Genomic DNA, 23055 nt, shown 5'->3' with positions numbered 1-23055 from the left:
TAGATGTAGCCCAGAAGCTCTATATCTTACCTCCCTGTGAGAAATCTCTCTCATTTGCTCAATAACTTTTTCAACCCAATATATAGATACAGTGTGGAAAAGGAGGACTGAGTATTGTCTACCAAGAACTCAGGGCAGAGATTTGAACCACCTTTCTGATGGAAAGCACCAGTCATCAGACAACACACAGTTCCCAGACAATTTGGTCTCATATCACAACAGTTAAACTTTGGGGGTGAACTTAGATAGTATATGAGTCAGAGGTACAGGAAGGAGAATGGTGCTCCAGCCTGGTGAGCAGGGATGTTTTCAGGAGGGGAACTTCCTGGGTACATGTCTCTGCTTTAATACAGGCTCATAACATGTAGGGGAGACTGAGGATGTGTCTGCCAGTGATGAGGTGGTGAGCAATGTGGGTTTGGATTCATATTGCCACAGGAAGACAAGGGAGTTGCAACACTGGACCTCGTGTTCTGGTTGAGCACTTTCACGGCTCAGCCTTTGGAAGGGAGATTTTCAACATTGCAAGTCTAACACAGCTTTTCTGATAGCTCTTCAGAAATATGTATATATATTTTACATAAATTAGAGGTTAGGTTACATGTAGGCCTATATTTTGAAGATATAAATGGTGGTGGTGATGGATGCCTGTTTTTGTGAAAAAGATGAGGGAAAAAAAAGAAACGCAAATTGGAGGTTTTTTTGACTGCTCTATTGCAGCATGTTATTTGTTTCACTCTACTTAGATCAATAAGTAGACAGGCCACCCCACTCCCCATGAAAGCTGTTTCACAGTCAGCAGCTAATGAGCTAGTACTGGAAAAAAATTAATGAGCCCAGGCTTGTTATGTCCAGAAAAGGTTCACAGTTCAGTAGAATCACCAAGAATTGCCTTTGGAGAGCCAAAATACAAAGGAATTAGGAGTTTATTGCTATTCTCAGATAGCTTGTATGATTTCTCAAATTCTTAAAGCTTCGTAAACGTGTGGTAAGGTTTTTCTCAAATGGCAAACAACAGCAGTGAAAAGATGATGTTTCTGATTTCATCACAAAAAGAGTATCTCTTTCCTTCCTTCCAAGAGGCTAAGTATTGATTGTCATTCACAACATGGAGGAGAAAAACTTTGCTCATATTGAATTTTAGTGTTCTAAAAAATGAGGATTTACTGGCATTGCCTGGAACAATGGTGCTATGGCTGATAAAGGCAGAAGGAAATTGTCTGCCTCGCCTCTGTGGAATTTTCTGCCTGTCCTTCCCAAAGTCTTTGTGAACCTTCTTCAGATATAAAACACTTAGCATCTGGGAAGGGAGAGGAGAACATCAATCAGACGTGGAAGGATCAAAACCTGTGACTCCCTGTGGAGTGACTGTTGGGAGGGAAACAGCTGAATAATGTTGAACATATTCAGATCTCTGGCTTCACCTAACGCACACTGTGAGGGCTGTGTTTGTAGTCAAATGCTGATTCATTTTATGGATGTGGAAAAGATTTTGTGCTTTTGCCTTAAAAGACATTGCATTATTGTTTGTCTGAGAGACAGTGCCGGTTGCTTCTGCTTCCTTTTAGGCAAAAATAAGCATAAATATTGGAGTGTGATTTTTTTGCTGAAAGTGCAGGCCTGGCCATGAAATGATTTGGGATCTGGCTGAGGAGCTTGGTACACTGCAAATATTTGAGGGTTTTTAAAAACTCAACTTTATTAAAAAAATATTTTTTTTCTAAACCTCAGTGATAATTAATTCCACATGGATATCAAGAGTATTCAGTAGTCATGCTCATGCTCAGGAATCTAGAAGTGGAGTGGCTTTGAGGACAAAATCACTGAAACAGTTCACCCCTCACTTTGAAAGTGCCTTCCACAGTTACCTCTACAAGGAACAGGATGTTGTCTTGTAAGCATCAGAGTCTATGGGAAGAATATCAAATAGGGGAATTGTATGATTTGGGATGAGCAGACAGACAGCATCATAACAAAATAAAATCTCACACATGGTTGCTGTTTTATGGATATGACCTTCCCTTTTCCAAAGACAGAAGTCTTCCACTGGGAGCTGGAAGGTAGAAAATAGCCTGACAACACAGCATGTGAATCCATGCCTCTAGCATAAGTATAGCTAATATTTTCTATTAGTGCTCTGTAGCACTCTCTGGGCAGCAATCAGTTCCATTTAAATATGATGAATATGAAACTAATAATGTTTCAAATTTTACTCTTCTATATACTGTCAAGGGAGAGAATGTTGATATATTTTTTTTTAATAGTCTGATAGTGAAATAAAATGAAAATCTAATTCCTGCAACACAGTTAGTTCTCTTTTTAATTCTGCCATGTCTGAATTTTTCAGGGTTTTAAAGGTATTCCTGTCCCGAACTGCTCAGCGTATTCCATACATGACAGGTGGGCGAGTGATGAGGATGCTGGCTGTAATTCTCCTGGTAGTCTTTTGGTTCCTCGTTGGCTGGACTTCTGCAATAACCCAAAATTTGGAGAGAAACATTCCACTCATTGGCCAAGGACAAACATCTGACCACCTGATCTTCAATATGTGCCTCTTAGACCGCTGGGATTACATGATGGCTGTTGGTATGTTCATTTTCTAGCTTATCCTCTAATGTCTAAACTAAGGTTTAGTTGCCTTTTCTTTACATTTTCCTTCTTTTAGAATATCTTAAAGCTTTATCAGGATGCATAACATCACTTGAAAAACATTGAGGAGAATGCAATATTGGCATAGGTGTTTTTTAAATGATCTGAGAAGTATAATTAAAATATACTGAGAATTTTATGACTTTCAAAGGTTTGTAACTTGGATTGTAGTAACAAAGTGGTGCTCAAGAGCTGTCATCTTTGAAGGCAGAATGTATCTAGCTATTCTACACTATTACACATGAGAAACTTTGGCAGAAATAACAAAGGCCTTGTGCTTCTGCACCACAGAACTGGACAGAGCTGTCACGTGGAGAGAAGAACTTGCTAGAGCACTCTTTCATAACTGCACAGAAATTAGTATTGAAGTAACAGGAATAGGAAATGCCCATCAAACTTCCCAACTTAACACATTTGCTAGAAGTGTTGTCAGTGCTTGGGATAGGCAAGAGCTAAAAAATGCCACCCTGCAGAAATCCATCATACCAAGGAGAAAAATGACACACCTTTGTTTCCTTTATTTTAAAAGTGGTTTCCCCATGCCAGCGTTCAGTTATATGGCGTAACATACCCTTTCCTGGTGGCTGGACAACTTCAGAGCATCTGCGCCTAGAGCCCTCGTTTCCAGTACTACATAGGTGTGCCACCCACCATCTAAAATATGTCAATGTTTTGAAATCTGAAGTGAAAACTTACCTTTCTGCCCTTTCCTTTCCTCCCTATGGATATCCCACTGACAGAGCTCTGCAGCTGAGGATGAGGGAGAGGTAATGGGGTATCCTCCTTGTGAAAGTGAAGGCGAGATGGATAGAAGCAGCCTGTGGGTATTTGGGGTATTTTCTCTGAGTTCTGTACAGAAGGCCAGTGCGTAGTAGCACACAGCCATTTTAAAGGACAAACCACTGCTTCCAGCTTCCCCAAGGACTTTCCATGGGTCTAAGCTGCTCTGTCTCCCCTCTCATCCCTGTGTTCTGCTCTTCCCTCCTTCATGTAAGATCTCTCAGGCTACCTCATTTGTGAATGTACTCACGGGTAAACCACACAGAGAGTATAAATGAGTACATCTTGAAATGTGTCTCAATCTGGATCCTTTTGTAGGTGTATGCTGATAAAATATAGCTATGCCTTGCTGTAATGCAACAGTATAATCACCAGAGATGTTGTAAAATTAATAACAGGAGAGAATTAAATGTAGAACATGATGTCATCTGCACTGAGCCATTTTGGATGAAAATTTTACTGCATTTCACAGCCAGTAATGCAGTGTAGTATTATTAAAACTTTGATACTGGTGGTTGTTGCATAATGGCAAACAAATCTTTTTATTCTCTTGATCTTACAGCTGTGCTAGTAAACTGAATAAAAACTCAGATCTTAATGGCTGAGTATTACCAATAGTCCCCTATTGTAAGAAATGATGTAAATTGCTGTATGCCTAGTGTTGGAAAGAACAAAGACTGTTTTTGAAGACTTATTTACACCTAGAGGGGTTTTTAAAGTGTTTTTCTTTTTTCTTTTTCTTTTTTTTTTTTTTTTTTTTTTTTTCCAAAATATACTCAGGGGTAGTAGAGGCAAAACTGTTTCTCAAGCCTGAACAAAATTGGACAGAGCTTTTTTTGTTCTGGCATTTTGCCTTTTCACCCAAACTACCTTATAAGCAGAGTTGAGTTACATTTGTGCAAGTCTTCAGTAAACTGCGGAGTCACATGAGTGCTGCCAGGATTTGTACAGCTACAGGTCTGTACTGACATGTGTGTGCCTCTACACATATCTGTGCATGTGCACTTTCAGGTGTCTATTGTTAACAGCAGTCTGAAAAGCTTACAGACAGTAGGATCTACTTCCAAAAACAGGTACTTATATCAAAGAGATGTCAGGAGAAATACATGTAATGCAAAACTCCTTTTATTTCTGCAATTGACTGGGAGCAGCCTAGGAAAAGATTCTATGTTACAAATTAATTGATAGATTATGATATTTCATTTAAAATACCAAAATAAAAATGCCAGTTGTTAATTTATGAAAGGCTTGTTATCTCATTTAATTTAGCCAGGCACAAGATTTTATACAAAACTATTGCATATTTTGGAGTATATTCCAAATACCGGTTCCAATACCTCACTGTTTCATTCTGCTGTCAATGTCTCACTGAAATGAGGAGAGGGAATTTTCAAGGTCACAGATTAGTGAAGTGAGAATTAACAAGGCTCTGTTAAAAAGTCATAATGAGATGAAGCCTTTATGCTACCAGAGATTATTTGAGTTAGGATTTATGGAGCATTTTCCATACTAATCACACTACTTAGGCTCCATCTCGAGAAACTTTTATGGCAGTGAATGTTTTATATTTACATTTCCATTAAGTTTGAGAGGATGCTCTCTTTGAGTGAAGTAAGGACTTAGACATAAAGGTTGTCACCATTTCTAACATTACCCTCTGTGCTTTGTGCTATGCCGATGAGAGAAATAGGCATTCAGTAAATGCTTATTTTATCTATGTAATGTAATGTAAGTCAGTATGCATTTTCCTCGAGATTGGATGCTTGTGGGTATTTTATTTGTCACTTGCCTAGATTCTTTTATTTCCTTTGTATTTGTTTGTGCATCACTTTAGAGGTTGTGGCACCTGTCTCATTGACAAGCCATGGCAGCGTGGATCACAACCTCAGATTTTAGAGAAGGACCTGAGGGCCTGAAAAAGCTCATCCACAAAGCCTTTCTGTTATGGCCTGGGTATATTCTACATCTCTACCTGCCACAGCCTGATTTCTGACTCCAAATTAGAAAAAAGCAGCTTAAAAACTTGTGGTATGTAATTTGTGACAGTGTCACAAATCAAACTATTACTCTTTATCCTGAGGAAAAATACATATAAACAAAACAAATATCAGCACAGTACTTAAAAAAAGAAAAAGTTTCTTACAATCTGGAAGAACTGCAAAATAAGTTTAATGTGCAAAGCCCCTGGCAAGAGGGAAAGCTAGGCAGAGAGGTAAACATGCATGCACGAACACCAGTAAAAAACAGAGGTGGTCTTGGCAGGTGAATGATCCTGACTTCATTAGAGCCAGGGTATTACCTAAAGCAGATAGCATTTAAACTGTAGTTTTTAAAAATTCCCACATACACCTTGTGTGCTTTTTTTCCAATGTTTTACTTAAACAAGAAGTAAAAGGCAGGTATTAACCAAATGCAGCCAGGTATTTTTCCCTGGCACTTGTGTGATTCCCAGCTGGCAGGAGCTGTGCTCCTCTGGCTCAGCTGCTGCACCAGCACACTAATTGGGAGCTCAGGATTTGGGTCCTCATTATAAAGAGAGTTTCAAACACAAGGCTCTATCATGATTACTGAATGCCCTCAGCCAGGAAAAGGAACAAAGTAAGCATTTCAGTCTGTGTTCCCAAGAGTTCCCTCCTCCTGTTCATTTAATAATATTTAACCTATATAATCTTTGCATCTAAAGATGGGATGAATTGCCAGGACGGGCTCTGACAGATTGGGAATTAAGACCATCCATACGGTTCCGAGTTAGAGCATTGTAATACAGCCTTACAAAGCCCTTTATTAAATTTTCTACAGGCTTTCTGCTGTATTCAGCAAATGAGTGATTATTATTTCTTTTTGTTATCCCCATCAGAAGTGGCCCTATGCCATATTTAGGGTACATTGTTCAGAGTATGCAATGAATGAAGAATTGTTAATTTCCAAATGGGTGTTCTTAAGCCATGTTCTCCTTAACATCAATGTACAGAGTTTAATGCCAAAATTGTCAAGAGCAGCTATCCCTTTTGGGTGCTGTCTACAGACATCTAGGGACTGATTTTTCCAAGTAGTGTTTATAGCCTCCTCTGTGTGGAAAGCCTAGCCAGGAGGAACTTGCTAGAATTCAGCACCAGCAAAGATCTGGCTTCAGTTCTCGTATTAGATACTCAGAAGGTGCATTGTTTAAATACATTTTTTGTTTGTTTGTATTTTTTTATCAATTAGCAGCCATCATTCTTCAGTTTCCCTTTCTCAAAAGTAGCTGGAACTCATGGCTGGAGCAGTTTGGGTTGCATTGCCACCTGCTCTAACACTGCTTTTTCTTTGTACCTGCTACATCACAGATGAAAGCCAACAGCCTTTGTTTGTGCACCATTTCTACAACATGTTTCTGCTAGGGAAACCATGTACAGGTTCTCTTAACCACATTTAAGATTCTTCAGAACCACCTGCAGGAGGATGTGGCTTTGGGAGAGGCTGGGAGATGCCATGACTTCGTCTTGTCTTTGCAGCACTCTTGTTTGTACTTTGAAGTCTTTCCAGACCTTCAAGTATTTTGGATCCTGTTGGCATTCGATCGCAACCTCTTTAAGTTGTGAGAGAAGAGGTCCCACACTCAGCTTGCTTTCAGCTGCTGGTGGTAAATCTTTCTGATTCTAATTCTTCCTCTTTCACCAACACAAAAGTGAAGAGGATGACAGGCCCAGAAGAGTGGTCAGCTGGCTTTAATAACAGCGGCCTGTGGAAAGACTGAGGAAAGGCAGCACAGCTGGGTAGAGGAAGGAATAAAACGGAGTATAAAGGATAAGAGAGGGAACATGCAGAAACGAGAGGAGTTCCTGGAAACTGTAGGCCTTAAGTTTCATGTGGGGAGACACCTATGGAAGGGGCACATGGATATATATCACACTCAGGTCACTGGATATGTCTCCAATGTCTCCATTGCCAGGAAAAGGCATCTCTAGGTCACCCTCAAACCATGGGGACCATGCAGAGCCACAGACAATCCAACTTCTGGTAGAGAAAAAATGTCAGGATTTGACACCAACTCTTACTCCACATAGAAGTCTCTTTATTGCTGTGCCTGGCTAATTGAAATAATCCTGAGGTATGCTGAGAGAGACGGATAATTTATAACTTGCTTTGAATAATTCAGCACTGAAGACTTATGCATGTAACCAGAGTTTGCTGAAATATAGGAAAATCCTTTCAGCCTAAGAAAAAAGCTTCTACTATGACATGGCACAGCTCTCCAGGTGGGAGATTGAATGCAGTGAAGCAGAAAGAGACTGCACTGGCTGGAAATTGAGAGCAATCTAGGACATGATTTTTCTGTTTAACAGTGGAGCTCTCTCAGCTCCGGAAGGCACTCAGAGTGAGGAAATGGATGGAAGAGCTGTGCTTCCAGATCTACAGAGCAGTTTGTTTCAGTACAGGGCATTTAAAATGTATACATTAGTTTGATGAGATGAAATGGGATGGAGAAGAAGATGAGTTGTAGCCTGTCTATGCTGTGGATTTAGTGAGAGTTATAGTTTGTATCCAAAATCTGAAGAAAAAATGGTGCAGCTGTGGAACAATACTGTTTTGTAAAGTTCAGGATGCCAAATGGACTTGGTCAAGGTCATAGTTGTAAAAGGCTCTCCCTTCTTAAATACTTATAATGAAAGCCTGCAAAATATTTCACCATCTCTGGAGAGCAGCGTCATGTTCTTGTCCTGTGGTAGTGCTTTTTAAGCAAAATCAGCATGGTCAGACATGGAACATCATACAAAGTCATGAAAACTGGCTTCAAACCTTCAGGGCTGTCTTCTTTTTGCAGGCAGCCTTTGGACAACAGAGTGCAAGTGAGCATGGGGATGGGGATGGTGGCTCAAGGGAGCTCCTTGTAGCAGCTCTAGGCCATGGCTGCATCTACCTTGGGGCTGGCCTGAAGAGGCACAAGAGAAGAATGTTGCTGTCAGGGGAGGAGGGCTGAGCATCAACCAGGACAGCCTAAAATAACTCTTTCCTCCCAGACCAGGGCAGGGAGGAAACTCACAGTTTAGGATTTAAGATGTTCACAAATCTGGGTAAATTTATTTCCACTGCCATTTTTCAGTGACAAGGTGGCATTATCCCCATTCTGCACAGCCAGCACTGAGGCGCAATAAGATTAGGGTTATGTGGTCCATTTAATCTGGGTGTCCATTTTGCAATGCTTTTGGCTCAGTTACAGAGCTTAGTCAAATCTGTACAGAACATGTTATATAGGGTCTCACTGGCTGCAAATACAGCCCTGTGTGCTCACTTCTGCTGCCAGTTGCAGCAAAAATTTCGAAGCTGGCCCCCAGCTAGCAAGAAAAACATGCTCTGTGATCATCTCTCTGAAGCATGGCTTGAGTGGGACATTAAACTCTGAAGTACTGAGGTGCAAAGTTAAAATTCAGTTCTCCTGCATGTGCTCAAGACCACTTTTTTTTTTTTTCTTCTTTTTCCCTCTGCATACTTTTTTCTCCTTCACTAAGCATCCAAATGTCATTTGCAACAAATTATAAAGATTTCTTTATTAGCCAACCTTGATTTATCTCTGGAATTGCTCTGTTACGTGCTGTAAATGAGTCTGGTCTCCAAAGAAATGGTATGGTTAACTGAAGGTTACACATGCAGAAGAGGGCAAATAAAGACTACATATTTTTATGTTAGTGCTGTCCAAGTTTTAGAGAGGACAAAGGTGGAGAGGTAAAGATGGATTACTTTCCTAAGGCCTCTAAGAAGAGTTAGTGTCCCAGTTCAAAAATCAGGAGTTTAACATTTCTTGACTTTTCAGGTTTTCTTATGTGATTTTTGCTTTTCTGAATCTGTTTTTTCTTACCACGCTTGATGTCATGCCCTTACTACCTTTTTCCCTTTGCCATCTGCAGGTGTTTTTCTGTTGCCCATTCAAGTATAAGGAAGGTCTAACTTTTCCAAATCCTAAAGGACAGGAACAGCACTCTGATCATGGCTTTCAGTTCCCCATATCTCACTCCACTGTCCCATACAGTCAGCTGAAGTACAGACATCTGCAGAGTACACAGTGAATGAGGACAGAGAATTCACAGATGCTGGGACTGGGCGGGCAGGAGTGGGGCAGCCTGCATCATATGCAAGAAGATGTCGCAGAGGCTCTGGCACAGGTTGCCCAGAGAAGCTGTGGGTGCCCCATCCCTGGAGGTGTTCAAGGCCAGGCCGGATGGGGCTTTGAGCGTGGGGCGTTGGGACTGGGTGATCTTTAAGGTCCCTTCCAATCCAAATGATTCCATAGTTCTGTGATTCCGTGACTGTCTCTGGACAGAGCTGTGCTTTGTACTGGCTTTAAATATGAAAGAATAATTGACAGCACAGACAACTGAATGTTTACCAAAACCTAGTACATATATTTTTGCAGATCTTCAGGTAATTTAAGTCAGTAAAACCAACTGTGAGCGTGTCCTTCTTTACAGAGCAGAAACATATCACATACTGTGAACGTATCATTGTCCCTCATTATCAAAAGTTGTGGAGTATGAACAGTGACCCAAAGAAATCCCAGGTGAGCAGACATAGTGCACTGTTAGTAGTAATAGGCCAGATGTATCCAGCGTCATCTGGTGTGTTGGGTAACGGAGCTAAGTGCTCCAAAATGCTCCATTTTTTAAAAAACATGATGGACATTGCAAACAAAAGGAATGATCTTTTTTTTTTAAAAAAACAAACAAACAAACAAACAAACAAGAAATATAAATAAGTAAGTTCATTAGATAGTGCAAAGCCCAGATAAAATATTCTAAGGATAAGAAATAGATAACGAGCAAGAGATATATTTAAAGATTAATTAATCCCTGCACATGGCATATTGAGGCCATATTATGTTTTCATCTCACCTTCCATTCATATGTGCATCTACTTGTGTCTTTAATTATTCCTTTTCTTAGTCTCTTATCTCTCACAGATTTGCAAGTAAAATCTGAAATGCCTGGTTTGGACAGTTACAAAATAGCTCTGAGTATTTTAAAAGCTTGATTTTTATTTTTTTTATTTTTATTTTTTACTTCACATTTCCTGTCCAGATAGTGGTTGACAGCTGTCTCTCCTAGAAATTTCCATCATTTTTCAAAGTAAGAAAAGAAGATATTTTTTGTTCTTCTGCTTAATAAGTAAAAATGGAATATTTTTTAGGCCTTTTGATAAATCATATTTAAAGGAACAAGATTATGCATTTTGAGCTTTGAGTTTGGTCTTGGTGGGCTTGCATTATGCTAATGTAGTCCTTTAATTGTCAAAAAGTCACTTTTCTCACACCAGGCTTGTGGTGAAAAATTGTTCAGCAAGCCAGATTTTAATCATAAAAGATACTTGGTGCAAGAGAGTCATTAGTGTGCCACAAACAAAACTAGTAGGACTTCAGAGATGAGTGGTGCTTAAGAATCTTGCTCTTACCTATTTAACTGTCTGCCTATCCTGTCTACCAATTTAAAGTTAGCTACACCTGTGTTTGTCATAAGTATACTAAATATATAACTAACTTATTTGATGTTGAGAAACCAGAAAGACCAACTGGAAAATAATACAGCAAAATTTTATAACATCTTCAGTTTCTCATTACAACATGCACTAGTAGTCCGTAGCTAATTATATGAATTCAATTTTCCCCCTCAAGCACAACTTCTGCACAATGCATTTAAGCTGTGTAATTAGTGGTTTTGATAATTAATTGTTTTTCAAGCAAGATTTTTTTTGTTATTGCTAATGAAATTATTGTATCATTGGGCTTAGCAACTATAGGAACTCTGTTATTTTACCTTGTGTTTCAAAAGCTATTTCCTATCTGTGTTACCAGATGTCACACTAATTATTATCTGCAGACAGGAATGCCAGTTCTGCTCTAAATGTAAAGCATTATGCATTAAACAGTGCAAAGCATTATGCATTAAAGCATTATGCATTAAACAGTGCAAACTACTGTTATGGTCCAGTATGCTAATGCTTTGAAATCCCCTCTTGTCTTAGGAACTCCTTGTGACTGAGTCTGAAAATGAAAACAGGGAAATTTGCAATCAGATCTGGGAATCATTCACTCCTACTTAATGCAGTTCACTGACTGTAATTCATCTTGCTATCTGGGTCTGACTTACTCACTTTCATTTGTGTTCTGAGAAATACTGATTATACATTTTTTTTCAGTCTGCATACAAAAAAAATAATAATTCTCGTACATCTTCAAGGTTGCAGCAGTGTTGTGGTTTTTGTTTGTTTGTTTGTTTCTTTCTTTCTTTTTTATTGGTAAAAATAAGCAAAATTTGTCCCATCCTGTTTATTTGAAGTAGGAATACTTTTAGCACATGTATTTTCATGCCATTAAAAGCCCAACTTTTTCAAACTCTCCACCTGTATTAGCAATGGTAACTAGTCATTTCTAACAATAAGAGACATGGGGCTCTTCTCACTTCAGTTGTAGAAGAGAAAGAAAAATGAACTGTGTTTTGGGGTAGTATGCCTCTTACTTCATAATTAGCTCCTATATTATCTATGCAACTCTACTGATAATTTATCTATTCATTTATTAATTTATACTGTGGAGCAGTTTGGATGAAAGGCAAAATGAGAGGTAATGTGCTATGTGGCATGTTCTGTGATGCCTGCTGAAATATGGGGATCCGTAGAACATAGGACAGTGCAATACAGTGATTTGGCTTTAGCAACCTAATCCTGTGAATGCATTCTTTTCTTTTCAATTTCTTCTGAAATCAATACAGAGCAATTAGAGCAAGGAATGTCATTACTTTGAAGAGCAATACCTCTCAGTGCCACAATTCTGCATATGCGAGACAAGTGTACCTCGAGAAAACAAAACTGCTAACATTTGTAAAGGAGCCTTTAATCTCTTTTCATTGAAGCAAAATCTGTATTCCACTTGCTCAGAGAGGACTTCAGGAGCAAGATTGCTTTGTAGGTGATTCCTGCATAGGTGTTTTTAAGGAGCTAGAGTAATAGACTACACTGGTAACATATCTAACTATATATATGATATTAGAAGCTTTGAAATGCTGTAACACTATGATAATGTATGTACTTTGCAGCAGTTACATGCTGTTATAAGTAGAAGCAACCAGAGGACCTGATCTCATAAGTTATACAGTGCAGATATTTTACTTCAATCTTTTGATAATGGGGGGTTCACAAATATTTGGACATTTATCCAAACCAGACCAATAATGATTTGATGATCACTACCATCGGGTGATATTGCTGGTCTCCTGTTCTGGTTACAGTATAATAAGACGTATTTGTGAAAAGAGGTTTGAGGAAGAAATGATTTTCTATTATATTACATTTGACTGTATTTTTACTGTAAAGGTAATTTGTTTCTTTACATACAATCAGTGGCAATTTAAGATCTAGCAACAAAGTATGGAATTTCCAAATTTCCATTCCAGCCAACAAAAAGCTGAATAAGGAACTTTTCTTTAGTGCAGGCAGCTGATTGAATTCATTTCAGAGCTGAGGAGCTATGGTAGGCTTCAGCTCACCTACCAGGACATCTAAAGTCTAGATACTTAGGGTAATCATTGGAGTGCTTTAAATTTTAAGGAGAGATGTGGCACCTCCTGCCGTGTTAGGATGTGATGATTTGCATTGCAGAGCTGGCTTGTTGTTCATAGGCAGCAGGAGGATCACTGGCCGAGCTGGACACCTGACTACTCGGTAGCTGAGTATGGGTGAGTTCAATCCCATCCCACCCATTCTTCTTTTTCCTCTCGAGTACATGTACAAACATGCTCTCAAGAGAACTGAATGTAGGCGAGGGTCACTAACAAAATACAGCAGTCACTGGATTAGATGCAAAAGTTCACCAAGCCTAAAGCAGTGTATGAGTAACAACAGGACCACAGTCAATTTCTGAAGCTGTCCTGGAGCAGTGCCATTATTGCAGGGGTCTGATAGGGAATTGCACCTTGCTGGGCAGACATAACCACTTCCAGCCATCATCAGCCCAGAGTACAAGGCAAGAGGTAAAGGTGCCAGCTGTACTCATAGCTATGTGGCAGAGCTGAGGCTTTTATTTTTTGCAAGGGAAGGTTTTTCGAGATGGATATGAAATTATTTCATTCATATCAAAAGCAAATTGAATGATGTCACAGCAGACTGTCTACTGGAAACGAAGCCAGAGGACTAGTGGGTGCAGATGAATGAGCTCTAACAGGATAGTTTGAACTGATCCTGACCCTTTACTCCTCCATTCTTCCTTTACTCATTTTTCTCCTAACAGAGAGAAACACGTCATTTCATATAATTACATTAAGCCCTCAGAAATGACTCATAATATTATGGGCACCAGCAGAATTAACTGTCATGAACAGTGGAAAAATTTTAATCCAAAATGTATTGTTTAATCTAAATTACAAACCTTTGAAATGAAACTGTTGACTTAGAAACTTGTAGTCTAGTAGTAGCACCAGTAGCTGCCTCTATAGCAAGAACTAAAGCTACAGATAAACATATTTTGTTATTTTAAATAACATCAAGTTGCTATAGTCCCGATTTGAAAAATGAGTGAGAAATTATTAGACATTGTCTTAATGATTGTATATTGAAAAACTGAAACACCATGAATGCAAAGGTTCCTGATCTGGAAAAAAGAGGTGTTTAAAATTAAAACCAAATGCATGATGCACAGTAACAATATCTGAAAGTGTTTGCTTCTCTGTGTGTGCGCATATAAATTTACAAGTGTGTACTGTCTTTATCTGCTCATATATACAGAAGATACTATAGTGCTTCAAATTTCCTTCCTTTTTCATCTATAAAACTAATTGCAAATTATTTCTTTTTGTTCTTCTCACAGCTGAATTTTTATTCCTCTTGTGGGGTGTTTATCTCTGCTATGCAGTGCGGACAGTCCCATCAGCATTTCATGAGCCACGTTATATGGCTGTTGCAGTTCACAATGAGCTCATTATCTCTGCTATATTCCATACAATTAGGCAAGTGATCTGTAGATCTAGTAATTAACTATTTATCTTTCAGGTTTCTTATGGTGCAACTTAAAATGGGTAAATGGGATAGGATGAAGAATGGAAGGTCTCATAAATATTTAATTCTGCAAATTAAGTAACTACTAAACTTAAAACTGTTCCCACAGGATTCAAGAAAATGTACAGTCAACTTGTAAATCATATATTTAGTGGTTTTTTTTGTTTGTTTGTTTTTTTCAGTATTGCTAGCTAATATGATCTTGGATGAAAGTAGATGCAATAAATTAGATATATGTATATATCAGTATATGTGATAAATTAAAGGTAGCAGAAATACTGTCTGTCTTGAATCATTTACACTCTGCTCATTGGTTTGTATCCCTAGAAAAGCAGCAGGTAAGGATGTTGGTTTATATGAACTTGTCCTGTTGTGTAACAGATTGGCAAAGTGCAGCTGTATGTTGAGATAATTGCACTGGTTTGTGCATGCAGCATAGTGGTTTATATGCTGACATAAAAAGTCATTATGCTGCAGCAATAATATAAGGCTTGTGTTTCTTATAAAACTCCTAATGAGCTCTATGTTTCATACTTGTAAATCATTAGAATAGTAACAGATAAATAACAGTCTTTGCCAGAGCTACATGATAATTACCATATATGTTTTGCTGCAGAGTACTTTGCAATAAGGAATTGGTCCTAGAAAATTCAGAATAGCAAGATAGCGTTAATTTCATCTCATGCTCTAAGAGATTCTTAGGACTTTCTTATGGCATTCTTACACCTTTCTTTGCCTCCTGACAGACCCTATCCTATATCTACTCAGATATTTTTTTAACGGCACTTCACTGACAGTCTTCAAATACTCTTCTCAGTTTCTTGGTCTGTCTTGGAGCTCATGTTTCTCTGTGCTTTCTTGATGTTTTCTTCCATGTTTCTGCAACTTTTTATTTCCTTAACCTTCTCCTAGCCCCTTATGTATGTATCATCCACATACATTCAAAATCTTCTTTACTCCTTAACACAAACATCTAAAAAAGAAACCCACGATTTTTAAAATTTGTATTTGGTTGAAGTATCTTTCAATTTCTGATAGAGCAGACATAAAATTTGCTTGCAGTACTTTTGAATTGGCTATAACCAATATGGTAGCCCTTCAGTCAAACTTTTCCCCCATTAATTGATGTTCCTAAACCATACTTTGGTCTATGGTAGAAGATACAGTTCAGTGCATTAGGAGAGGTGTGCTAAGAAGTTTCTTTTAGCAATAGGACAGGATGAAAGAAACCTTGGATTGAAGAGAAAGGGAAAGGGGAAAATGCAACATTTTCATTCCCTTCAACCATGAGGATTTTACTTGAAAGCATTAGGAATTGGAGGAAAAGGAGGGATTGAGCTCTCTTTTATAGACTTGGTCCTATTGCATTTCCGATCAGGCCAGTGATTTGTTTGTTTTCAGTAATAGATTTCCAGACTTTATTCATTTTTCCAAGATGTTCCTACAGTATCTGAAGTTAACCAAAATACATGTAAATACATGATCCCTCCTGAGATTATGTCCATATCTTTATACACAAGTCCCAACCTGGTCTCAAGTTCACTTTTCCTTGTGTGAGTTTGTTGTGTTTTTTTTTTTTTTTTGTTTTGTTTTGTTTTGTTTTGTTTTGTTTTGTTTTGTTTTTCTTCTGTCTTCCCTGCCAAGCTCTGCATGTAACTGAAAGAGCTGTAATGTTAGACTTATATCTAAGTTGTCATGAAGTTGAAAGTGCCACAATCTTGAAGGACATATACTATTATGTGGCAGCAATCCAGTCTGAAAAACCCTGAAGCTCATAGAAGACTGATATGAGCACTAAATAAAACCTCAAACTGCTTATGTTTGTTCTTCTTTAAAAGTGTGATTCCCATTTCAGAAACAGAGGATTCTTGATTGTTTTCAGATCAGCATATTATTAAATTCCTGCCTTGCTCTTTCTTGAGAAAATTGAGAAAGAACATTTCTCAAAATGTTCTTCTCAAAAGTACTATTGAGAAGAACAAAATCTATATGGGAAAATCTCATTTGAATAGAAACTCTGTCTCCACAGAGATCAGATACAGGGCTCAGTTAGTAACTTGCATACGTGTCAGTAGCCCCTCTTATTGTCCCTTCTTTCTCTTTTTCCATGCTTGTTCTTCTGCCATCCACCTTAGCCCTTCTCTGTCCTTGTGTTTTCCCAAGTAAACAACACACCCCTCATTACTTTGTCATTTCTGTCGGTTCCAGCACTCAGTTTGGTACTTCTGGCTTCATTACCTAGGTGATCACAAGCCCTTACATTGGTACCCCTGACCTTGCAAGTTCTGCTCCCCCCAAAGCCCCCAATGCTCCCTTCAATTACCTCTGCAGTTTTGCTGTCTTTCTCCTTTAACTGCCTGTCCAATTGTGCCATTCCTCACGGCACAATCTGTAACTTTTGTTAGCTTTTTGCTCTGTCATTTGTTATATCCGGCAGTCTCTCATGTCATCTCCAATAGCTCTCAAGATGTGTTCAGATAGCTAAACTGCAGGCCTGAGCCTCGTCGTCTGCCTGCACACCTTAACAGCAACAGGTCTGTCAGAAAGAAGAATTTATAACATTTTATTGTGCTCATGAAGCACTGCATTTACAAAGTAATAAACATGAAATGATAAATACATTATTATGGCATATAAGGCAGTGTTTCATGCCAGACTATTTCTGTTAACAAAAGCTTCTGCAAAATATGCTTCTGTGGGCTTGGGTAAGTTGCAAATCTCATTTCGATCTGAATGATTTATGTAGACCTGCAAATTACAAGCCAGTGGTGAATCCATTCATCCATTGCATTGCTTATAGTTGATATCTTTGGGAGCTCAGTAAAGCAGATAAGCCAAGCATGCTTCAGTTAACTTTAACTGCAGTGTTTGTCCTGCCACTCTTTTAGAAAGCTCAGCAAGGAATTGCTTCATGTAGGACGTTCAGCCACTCATTTCCTAGGGTTTGTGGGGCTCTTAGACCCTGACTGCTCCTACAATCAAGACCATTTCTCTTCTCCCCACTAAAATGCATTTCAGTTAGTTATCTCTTTGAGGGCTTATCAGCCACACTCTGTAGCTGTGATCTCTGGACATCTTGTATTTACAAAGCGCACTGCAAATTTTCATAGTACACGTGCTTACCTAACCTAAAATCATCAGTTCAGATCCTTAATGTAAACTGCCGTAACTCAATTCACTCTAAAGAAACTGATGATTTACACCATCCAAAAAAACACCAGCTAAGTAGAGGGAAAACACGAGACTGAGAAATGTCCTCAAAGGTCTGTTGTTTCTTTTTATACTTTGTTCCATCTTGTGTTTTGTTTCGTTGTTGTTTTTTTGTTTTTTTTTCTGATTCGTTTTGAAATCGTGGTATGTAGGTAAAGCATGTGCATGTAATGTTTGGTCTGTATGAAGCTGTACAGAACAAAAATAGTTGTGTTTGGCATTTCAGTGAAAAGAATCCTAAAGAATGTTAAAAATGTTAAATCTGATGCACTGGAGAAAAAGCAGTGAATTGCAACACAATTCTATTTTCAGATTCATTCTTGCTTCGAGACTTCAGTCTGACTGGATGCTGATGCTGTTCTTTGCACACACACACTTGACTGTGACTGTCACTGTTGGCCTACTTCTGATCCCTAAGGTATTTGGTTCTCCTGCCTTTTTTCTTTTGCCAAGACCAAGGAACATAAATGTCTTGCAGAAGTAATTCTATATAAAATTAGCAAGCAACTGGTAGAAAAATAAAATGTAAAATTTGGCTGTAATGCCTAAAAACATGTTTTTTTCTTTAAAAACTCTTACACGTTTTGAAAAATTCCTTCTTTCTACTTTCAAAATTCCAGAGATTTAGAGGACTTTTAATTTTAATTTAAATTAAACAAAAAATGATTTGATTCATATGAGAAGTAAAGGATCTTGCCTGATAATGCTTACTTCATGTACTTTGGTGACTGTGCTGTTGTGCTATTGGTGATCAGACAAAGAGTTTGGCCAAGGGGATAAAAAGACTAGGGTGGACTGTTAAATAAAAGTGGCATAAGGAGCTCAGACTAGCCATGAGAAGAAGTGGTTGGGACTTCAACCAGGCAGTTGTTACTGGCTGGAAAAGGAAAATTCTGTGCAAGTCAGAGCCTGGGACATCCATGTCCTGCATACCCAGGAGAGACTTGGCCCATGATGTGGAGCCAGGAGCAGAGCAGGGTGAGAAGATGAATGTGTGCCGGACGTGAGAAGATGCAGGATGGCAGGGTGCAGGGAGGAGAACAGAATGAGCTTTGAGCACTGCGGCTCAGCTCCCAGCAGGCTCCAAGAATGAAATGACAATATGTCAGTCTCACCAGGGTAGGGAAACCCCAGGTAGCTCCACCTGTCCCTAGCACCAGTCTGAATCATTTGAATGTAGCTTTCTTCTTATGCAATACCCCAGCAAACACATGATTTTATAATTGCTTTTGGAATGACCAATAGCATCAATCAAAAAGTCAAGAGTCAAAGAGAACAATGAAGGTGAAAGTTGCATATGAAGGAAGAATGGAAAGCAGTTCAAGTTAATGCAATTTTCAGTTTAATGAAGCTGCTATTCCTATCTTTTGCCTTTCTGTCAGGAGAGGATATGCTGATAAACTCTCAAATATATGTATATTAAACAGCCATAAGCAAGGGACACACTGATGCCTTAATACTGAATATCCTTGTTACTTTTTTAATGACTCAGCTGGTCGTTAGCAATAGTTTTGTTTTTTATCCATATGCTTTATTACATGTCTTCAGAGATACCTTTCTAGACTAGCCTAGAAAATTTGTTAACCTTTCTGAAACTGACTCATAACTAAGGATATTCATTTCAATTTTTAGCTTATTTTCTGTGTAACACTATACAGACTTTTCTTCCAGCACCCCGAAGAACTGAAGGAGTAAGAAGATTCACAAGGTTTAGTTCCATTCATAAAGTCCTAAGGCCAGATGACTACATAGGCAATAGTAACCACAGATGAATGAATCCATATGAATAAAAAAAAGGTTGCACAACCTCTCCCTGCAATGCTTGATCTGGGCATTTGCTAAAACTTACAAGAGAAAGATCATCTTATTTCTTTTTTTTTTTTTTTTTTTCAATTTTTCCCCCTCCTTTTTTTTTTTTTTTTTACATTGGCCACCTTATCTCTTCTTTTCCAGGGTCAGGATCTAAAATGGGAGAACTGCTTTCTGCAGGATTATTCAGCTGCATGGAATATAAAATACAGTCATGATTTTAGCAGCCTAATTGCTAATTCTCACTGAAAGACTGTTCCCATATATTTGTCATGCTCGCTTAATATAAATGCACTGTAAAGAGGCTCAAATAAGCATCAAAATGAGTACAAAGGTGTTGTGTTTTTTCTAACACAGATCTCTAAACCTTTGAAGTTAACTCACCATGAATATGAGTTTCTTCCATATAATGCTGATATTCTATAGGACACTACTTAAACCAGTAGAACTTATGGGTAGTATTTTGAGTTTAGAAAACCATATGAAATCTGTTGTGATTGACTATGTCATAAAAACTGTTGATGTAAATTTTTGCAGTGCACTGATGGCAACATCTTTGTTATGAATGCCTATTGCAGTTTTCACATTCAAGCAATAACCCAAGAGATGATATAGCTACAGAAGCTTATGAAGATGAGCTCGATATGGGTCGATCTGGATCCTATCTGAACAGCAGTATCAATTCAGCATGGAGCGAGCACAGTTTGGATCCTGAAGATATTCGGGTATATATAACTCACTTAAATATCATTTATTTCAATAACACTTTTTCCTGTCAGTAAACTCTGAATCACATCCGTGTAACTTTTTTTGCAGATACCAGATGAAACAGGTCAGCTTAGGTCTCTCAATGATTCTGGTAATCAGGTCATGTAAAATATCATAGGAAGAATTCACTAGTGTGAAGAGAAGCCACATTACTAGTTGTAGTGGAAGTCATGCTGGAGGCTGAGGAGGAATAAGCATCCACAGCAAGAGTTGTTTATCAGTTTACATGGACTCTTCGAATTACCTGGAAGCACAAACAGCATTTGGTGTCACTGTGATTAGTTGTTTGTACATAATATATACATAGCTATATAACATATAATTTTAACAAACATAGGAAATAGAAACAAAACTATGTTATTCCTATGTTAAATAGTAAAAGGGCAACTCTGCCTGGAACTTTTCTTACAATCCCAGAATACTAAATATCTGTAGGGGTCAGCAGGAAAGCTTGCACAGGGTATTGTAGGAATGTAACTAATTGTGCATGCTGTATGATGCACAACTATGCAAGGTAACTGGTTTGTGCACCAAGGTTGAACTCAATTTTAAGGTAGAAGAACATGAAATTTGAGTTCATGGAGAAATGGCATATTCAAGAACTAGAAAAGAGGGTGAAATAAGTTTAATGTCATTTTTAGAGCAATATGTAATGCATTCACTGGGCTGCTTGTTTGACTGTGTTCACTCTACGTACTATTTTTGCTATTTACTTTACAGGATGAGTTGAAGAAACTATATGCCCAGCTTGAAATCTATAAAAGGAAGAAGATGATTGCTAATAACCCACATCTTCAGAAAAAAAGGTGCTCCAAGAAGGGCCTGGGTCGCTCGATAATGAGGCGTATTACGGAAATCCCAGAGACAGTCACCAGGCAGTGCTCCAGGGACGAGAAGGACCTGCTGGAGCATAGTGCTGTGAAGAACACGTCTACACTGAAGAAAAACCCACAGGATTCCACCAGTTCTGTAAAGCCAAAAGAAGAGACTATCAAAAACAGAGTCTTTTCATTAAAAAAGTCCCACAGCACTTACGATCATGTTAGGGATCAAACAGGAGAACCTAACAGCTTAACTACAGAAAGCACAGACGTTATGGCTGCTGAGAATTCACTTCTGGATTCCTTGACTGGTAATGATGTAACCAAAAAAGCTCCTGAAAAGGTTGAAGCAGTGTCCACTGAATCGGTTCCTTTGGTGTGCAAATCAGTAAGTGCACATAATTTAAGTGCAGATAAGAAGCCTCTGCATCCAAGAACGTCCGTGTTACAAAAATCCCTCAGTGTTATTGCTAGTGCCAAGGAAAAGACTCTGGGACTAACGGGTAAAACGCAAAGTCTAGAAGAGAGCGCTAAATCTCATAAATCTCAGCAGAAGGGTAAGGAGGCCAGCAGAAAGCACTCTGCCTCTGATAAAGGGGAGCATAAGGATTCTCATCGGAAGAACTCTACCCACTCTGAGGAAGCAAAGAAAACCCATAAGTCTGGAATTATGAAACAGCAAAGGGTTGCTCAAACACCCACAAATCCAGACACAGGCCCAGGTAAGTCTCTGCACAAGGACACTTTTGACATAGGAGAAGTTTGTCCTTGGGAGATATATGACCAAACTCCTGGTCCTGTGCCTTCTGACTCTAAGGTTCAAAAACATGTGTCTATTGCTTCCTCAGAGCCAGAGAAAAATCACCCTTCCCAGCCAAAGGGGAAATCTCATCATAAGCAGAAGACACCTGAGGGGTATCAACAGTCAAATCAACAGAGCTCAGAGAAGGTGGAGGCAGCCACTCGGGAGGCACAAGAGCAGCAGGTTTTTGAAAATGAGAAAAAACAGTCAAATTCCAAGCCTCAGGTCTCACCTGGGCTGAAGTGTGAGAACTTTAATAGATATGCACCGAATATTTGTGCTGGGGAGCATGATGAGCTACCCCCGAAAACAGTGGAAAACATCAATAAATTGGTGGAACAGAAAAAAAATGCCTCTTCTGAGGGAAATGTGCTTTCATCTGACTCCCGTAAGCCAAGTAGTTACTTACAGCAACCTTCAGCATCTCGAGCTGAAGTCTGCCCTTGGGAGTATGATACACCAGATTTACCAAATGCAGAAAGAAGTGTAGCTTTATCGAACACCTCTGCTATAAGTGCAAATAAAACAGCAACACCTCGAAAATAAGAGGCTTTTGGACTGAGGAGAGTAGCAACATTGAGAAGAAAGACAACAGGAAAGACAGAGGGGACTTAGGCCAAAAGGATCTGAAAATTCCTAAGGAGCATCACTTTAATTAAAGGAATCAGCACAACAAAAAAGTAGGAATTAAACAAAGCAAATTGTTATTATTATTATTTATTTGTTGAGTGCCAACAATGTGATTAGCAGTGCCCAGAATGTGTTCCCAACTCCAAGGATTGTACTGTGTCAATGAAAGTAACCTGCCTTTGTGAAATCACTTCTCCTTTAAAAGGAAAAAAAAAAAAAGGTGGTAAAAAACGCACACTAGGTCTTAACAGAATTATTTCTGAATGTCACAACTGGCTTTAACTCGCCCTTGGGACTTTAGAGATCCAACAGAAGTAGGGCACAGAAAATGTCCTGATGGCAAAAAGGGGTATCAATGAGCAGCTGTTAAAATGACGACTTTTCACTTTGCATATTTTAATCTTGATAGCACTGCTAACTCAATGCATCCCAAAAATACATTTTATATAATGATTGCTCTCATTTTCTTATTACTGTGTGTTTAAGTACATTGTTGTGTCTCATATTAAAGCATTCCAGATTGTATAATTTTTGCAAATAACTTTGATATTATGTGACACAACAACACAT

At 38.6% G+C, this 23055-nt stretch overlaps 1 protein-coding gene across 2 annotated transcripts in view; it reads left to right on the top strand.

Moving 5' to 3' along the window:
* The window catches only part of GPR158 (G protein-coupled receptor 158), a 191021-nt gene extending 168317 nt beyond the window's left edge, over positions 1-22704 (top strand). The window contains exons 7-12 of one of the 2 annotated variants that reach the window (XM_032182603.1): positions 2348-2586; positions 14258-14396; positions 17968-18073; positions 20043-20189; positions 20953-21775; positions 21902-22704. In XM_032182603.1, coding sequence (XP_032038494.1) covers positions 2348-2586; positions 14258-14396; positions 17968-18073; positions 20043-20189; positions 20953-21775; positions 21902-22401 — 1954 coding nt within the window. In that variant the 3' untranslated portion in view covers positions 22402-22704. Of the gene's footprint in view, positions 1-2347; positions 2587-14257; positions 14397-17967; positions 18074-20042; positions 20190-20952 lie in introns of both variants that reach the window. The other variant, XM_032182604.1, reaches the window with a different exon arrangement.
* The last annotated feature ends 351 nt before the right edge of the window (positions 22705-23055 follow it).

Source organism: Aythya fuligula, chromosome 2, assembly GCF_009819795.1.
Source record: "Aythya fuligula isolate bAytFul2 chromosome 2, bAytFul2.pri, whole genome shotgun sequence".
Taxonomy (NCBI): domain Eukaryota; kingdom Metazoa; phylum Chordata; class Aves; order Anseriformes; family Anatidae; genus Aythya; species Aythya fuligula.
This window is presented reverse-complemented; position numbering and strand designations above follow the sequence as displayed.